Source organism: Penaeus monodon, chromosome 2, assembly GCF_015228065.2.
Source record: "Penaeus monodon isolate SGIC_2016 chromosome 2, NSTDA_Pmon_1, whole genome shotgun sequence".
NCBI classification, from domain to species: Eukaryota; Metazoa; Arthropoda; class Malacostraca; order Decapoda; family Penaeidae; genus Penaeus; species Penaeus monodon.
This window is the reverse complement of record NC_051387.1, coordinates 4,187,740-4,192,739: the sequence shown is the minus strand read 5'-3', so window position 1 is coordinate 4,192,739 and position 5,000 is coordinate 4,187,740. Positions and strand designations below refer to the sequence as shown.

General features: G+C 37.0%; 1 protein-coding gene across 4 annotated transcripts in view; it reads left to right on the top strand.

Annotated features, from left to right (window-relative positions):
- LOC119580315 (sorting nexin-27-like) overlaps positions 1-5,000 on the top strand; it is a 24,303-nt gene that overhangs the window by 5,278 nt on the left and 14,025 nt on the right. For 2 of the 4 annotated variants that reach the window (XM_037928420.1, XM_037928403.1), the window contains exons 2-3: positions 4,189-4,291; positions 4,859-5,000. The exon at positions 4,859-5,000 is cut by the window's right edge and continues 121 nt beyond it. In XM_037928420.1, coding sequence (XP_037784348.1) covers positions 4,189-4,291; positions 4,859-5,000 — 245 coding nt within the window. Of the gene's footprint in view, positions 1-3,106; positions 3,273-3,404; positions 3,428-4,188; positions 4,292-4,858 lie in introns of those variants that run through there. The other 2 variants (XM_037928412.1, XM_037928428.1) reach the window with 2 other exon arrangements.

Sequence of the window (5,000 nt, the reverse complement as noted above, 5' to 3'; positions counted from 1 at the left end):
AAAAAAAAAAAAAAAAAAAGAGACTGCGGAATAAGGAGGATAGCTCATAGTCTGTGACAGATAATGAAGTGTACTAAGAAATTTAGTGAATTAGAGGAATTCTGTCTTTTTATAGATACAGAAAAGTGTTATTATATGTCAAATTAATAAAAAAAAAAAAGTGTGTGTGTGTGTGTGTGTGTGTGTGTGTGTGTGTGTGTGTGTGTGTGTGTGTGTGTGTGTGTGTGTGTGTGTGTGTGTTTTTGCAGGCATGTACGCTTATTTGCGTGTTTGTGTCTGTGTATGCAGGCATGATTGTGCATCTCAATAAATGTGAAGAATTGCATCTGATATTACTGTTAGTGAAGAGTTTATTAGTGTTATTAATGAGTTGTTTCTATAACAGGCCTTCGATTTTTTTTTTTTTTTTTACATTCTATATCCAGTTACTATTCTTTTTAAATATTAGATTATATGATAAATGTATATTCACAAGTACACAAAATGAAAGTAGCAGCTCTTAATTCATAAATGAAATGAGTTAAGGGTGAAATATGATACACAGCCCCAACTAACATCAAATGCCATTTATTCTTATTTTGTTTACAGTAGACACCTGGAATGTATTCAGGAGCCAAAATTGTATTATAAGAAGTGTATGAAATATCCAAGCGCATGCATAACTGACAGGAAAGGGAAATGGAGAGGGAGAGGGGCCGAGAGTGTGTGTGAGAGTGAGAGTGAGGCAATGTTTTTGTTATTATAAGAAGTGTATGAAATATCCAAATGCCTGAATAACAGATAGGGAAGGGAAATGAAGGGGGGAGAAGGACTGAGAGTGTGTATGAGAGTGTGAGTGAGACAGTGTTTTGTTAGGTTTGATAAACTGGTTTTCTTGATACTTGCTATTTTTGGTAAAAGGAAAGAAACAAGAGTAATGTTATGTACATAGAAGTTTCATATTGAATAGTATGTAATAGAGTCAATGTTTTGTTTTGTATCATTGGTTTCATTTATGAAACATGTGAAAAAATATATATTCAATTTCTTTATTGTCTCCTTTTCTCATATATAGTTAGAACACTAAGATCACTAAAGTAATGTTGATCTAGAGTTTGTGAAGCATTTTTATGTATGAGTCATACATTTATCAAAGATTTTTTTTTTAAAGATGATCATCAGTCTAAAATATTTTCTTAGTCCGGGGTTTGTAACAGTCAGTAGGAGAACCAGGTCAGTGTTAAATCAGAGCGAGAGGATCAAGAAGTGAGCCGTATCATTATGCAGCTTGGGCTTTGCACCGCACCCACGCCATGTGCAGAAAGGGGGCACGCCTTTTCTTACTCTTTTCTTGCATATTGGTCCCCTGTTTTGTTGTGGGTATTGATTGCATTTCTTTTTCTGTTTTTTTTTTACATTTTGGTTTTTGTTATGTGTTTTTTTTTCCTCTTTCTCTCTTTCTTATTTTTCCTGTACTGTCATTTTTTCCTCCCCTATTTTCCCTCATTCTTTCTTTTTTTCTTATTTTTCTTTTACTATCCTCTGTTTTCCCTTTTTTTTCCCTTTGCTATCCTCTCATTTTTCCTTTCTTTTGTCCTTCATTCTCTGTCATTCTGTTTTTCTTTTTTCCTTGATCTTGTTCTTCAGGTTTATCTACATTTTTGCTGTTCTTTTCCTTGTTGGTGTTATTGTTAGAAATAATCATTATTACTGGTATTATAGTGTTGGTTGAAACTATTATTGTTCTTATTATTGTTTTTTGTTATTGTTTTTATTAGATTCATCATTATTGTTGTTATTATTATTATTATTATTATTTTATTATTATTGTTTTATTATTATTATAATTATTAATTATTATTATAATTACTGATATTATTGTAAATTATTGTAGTTGTATTTTAGTGTTAGTGTTTTATTTATGTTATTATTTTTATTATATTTATCTTCCATTCTTCTTTTTCTTTTTTTTTTTTTTTTCTTCTTTTTTTTTTTTCTTTATTCTTCTTTTTTTCTTACTTTTTTGTTTTATTTTTATTTTTTTTTTTTTTTTTTTTTTTTTTATTCTTTTTTTTATTTTTTCTTCTTTTTTTTTTCTTTCCTTTTTCTCCTTCCCCCCTTTCTTCTCCTCTTTCTCTCCTCTCTTCTTCTTCTTCTCCTCTCTCTTCTTCTTCCCCCTCTCTCTTCTTCTTCTTTCTCTTCTTCTCTCTTCCTTCTCTCTCCTCCTTCTCTTCTTCTCTCCTATCCTCCTCCCCTCCTCCTCCTCCTCCTCCTCCTTTTCTCTCCCTCCTCCTCCTCTCCTCATCCTCCTCCTCCTCCTCCTCCTCCTCCTCCTCCTCATTCCTCCTCCTCCTCCTCCTTCCTCCTCCTCCTTCCTCCTCCTCCTCTTCCTCCTCCTCCCTCTTCCTTCCTCCTCTCTCCTCCTCCTCCTCCTCCTCCTCCCCTCCTCCTCTCCTCCTCCTCCTCCTCCTTCTCCCCTCCTCCCCCTCTCCTCCTCCTCCTCCCCTCCTCCTCTTCCCCCCTCCTCCTCCTCCTCCCCTCCTCCTCCCCCTCCCCTCCCCTCCCCTCCTCCCCCTCCCCCTCCCCTCCTCCTCCTCCCCTCCTCCCCTCCTCCTCTTCCCCCTCCTCCCTCCTCCTCCTCCCCTCCTCCTCCCCCCTCCTCCCCTCCTCCTCCTCCTCCTCCTCCTCCTCCTCCTCCTCCTCCTCCTCCTCCTCCTCCTCCTCCTCCTCCTCCTCCTCCCCTCCTCCTCCTTCTCCTCCCCTCCCCCCCTCCTCCTCCTCCTCCTCCTCCTCCTCCTCCTCCTCCCCCCCTCCTCCCCCCTCCTCCTTCTCCTCCCCTCCTCCTCTCCTCCCCTCCTCCTCCCCCCCCTCCCCCTCCTCCCCTCCCCTCCTCCTCCTCCTCCTCCTCCTCCACCTCCTCCTTAGAAGTTATTCTAAATTACTGTATAGGAAAAAAGTAATTTGATAATATGTGATATAACTTAAGACCTAAAAGGATTTCAAACTTGCACTGCAGGACCTGCAGCTCGTATATCACAAGATTTATGAGGGTTTATGAGGATGCCAGAGTTGTATTGCATAACCTGTTGTTGCCTGTGATTGGTATTTGGCTTGAGTGAATCAGAGTGATTTGTGTTCGTTTGGAATGAGCGAGCCTTGACAGCTGCTCCCTCCCAGATCAAGGCTGTTGAGATGTTTTTGCTTTTCAGTTGCATCATTTGGAAGGCTTGATTAATGCAAAACTTCTTTGTAAAGTTTGAAGGACAGCAAAGCAAGAACCTTGTTTTGGAAATGTAAGGTTTTAGTGGTGATGGCAGTCAGATCGGGGGAAGGATTGTTGCCCTTTCACTTCTGTGTTTCTGCGTCTTAAGAGTTAGAGTCTGTTTGAAAGGTGGAAGGCTTTAGGGTTTGAGAAACAAAGTGGAGATCTATGTGGCTTGATGCTGGTGTAAGTTGAATTAATTAGCGAGGATTGAGTCTAGGTACTGGTACTTGTGAAGGAAACAAGAGAGAGGACTGGTATGTATTTTCTTACTGAGGAAGGAAAATATTTAAACTTTGTAAGATGATGCTGCATCTCGTCAAACTGTGTGATTCCTCCCCTAGTGAAGAGCGGTTTACATTGATATGATACACCCCTTAATGCCACCTCATTGTTGTGGTTTTGCAATTGTTTATTTTTATTACATCAGGTCATGGTGGATAAGATAAGATATCACTGAAACATGAAGAGGCATTTTGAGTGAACAAATAAGTATAGTATGACCTCTGATATGCAATGAATGGATGAAATCATGTGTGTATTTGTTTGATTGTGTGTTTGTTACGAGTCTGTGTGTGTTTATGAATAATGATTTTTCTTGTTGATTACACCCTTTGGAGCATATTACACAATTTAAGATTTAGGGGGTCTTGAGCAATCTTTAAAAATATTGAACACATGTTATCTCAAGCAGATTATCTATGTGCTTGATTATCCTCCTTGCCTTTGTTGTAATTATCATGATTATCTTTACTGTTTCATTTACTAATGTTGTTAATTTCCTTTCTTTGTAAGTGCAATTTAAAAATATTCACTTGGTATTCTCATGGAAAATTTCCTGTTGTGCTTTGTTATATTGTATGATATACTCTTTTATATGTAAATGTGGAGAGTGAGCATGTGAAATACTGCGTCATCTTTCATAGATTTGATTCCTTATCTTTCAGGAATGGGGTGAACGTGGAAGGTGCCGAACACCGGTATGTAGTAGAGCTCATCAAACAAGGTGGAGACGTTCTTAAGTTGACGGTGATCTCAGTTTCTCAGAAGGTAAGCAAAGTCGTAGTGTGAGAAATGGACTAAAGCATGATTATAAATCTGTTCTTTTGTTTTATTATTTTTTTTTATTGAATTTACAGTCATCATCTTTTTCATTATTGTTATTATTACAGTCACTGTAATTGTTATTATTATTATTGTTATCATCATCATCATTATTATTATTAATATTATTGTTGCTCTCTTTATAGAGGTAGTAATTTTACATAATATCTATATTTGCATACTGTTACTGAGAACTGTATATGCATAGTCAAAAAGCACAGAGAAAGGATACAATGGGGATATCATAGTAGTTTTACCAAAATTAATATTAGGTTAAATCTCATAATTACTTCCTGTAATACAGGTACTAGGAAATTAAGATTTACAATTGTTAAACTGTCATCTTTGTTATGAATTTTCCCATTGTTTTGACAAAAATGATTGTGATATTAAAACTGTGAAGGTTTTATTTCTCAATTGTAGTTTGATAGCAAGTTCATTAATACTCTTTTATATATATATATATATTTAGGACAGAATTTTAAAAATGTTATTTTGAAATTTATTTTACAGGAAGCAGAGAGGCTAGAGCCAAGCGAAGAGACTTCAGGGTTTTCATATATAGACTATAGTGAGAAACGATCGCTACCCATATCAATTCCTGACTACTCGTACATAGAAACGGCAGGGGACAAGTATGTCGTTTTCAATATCT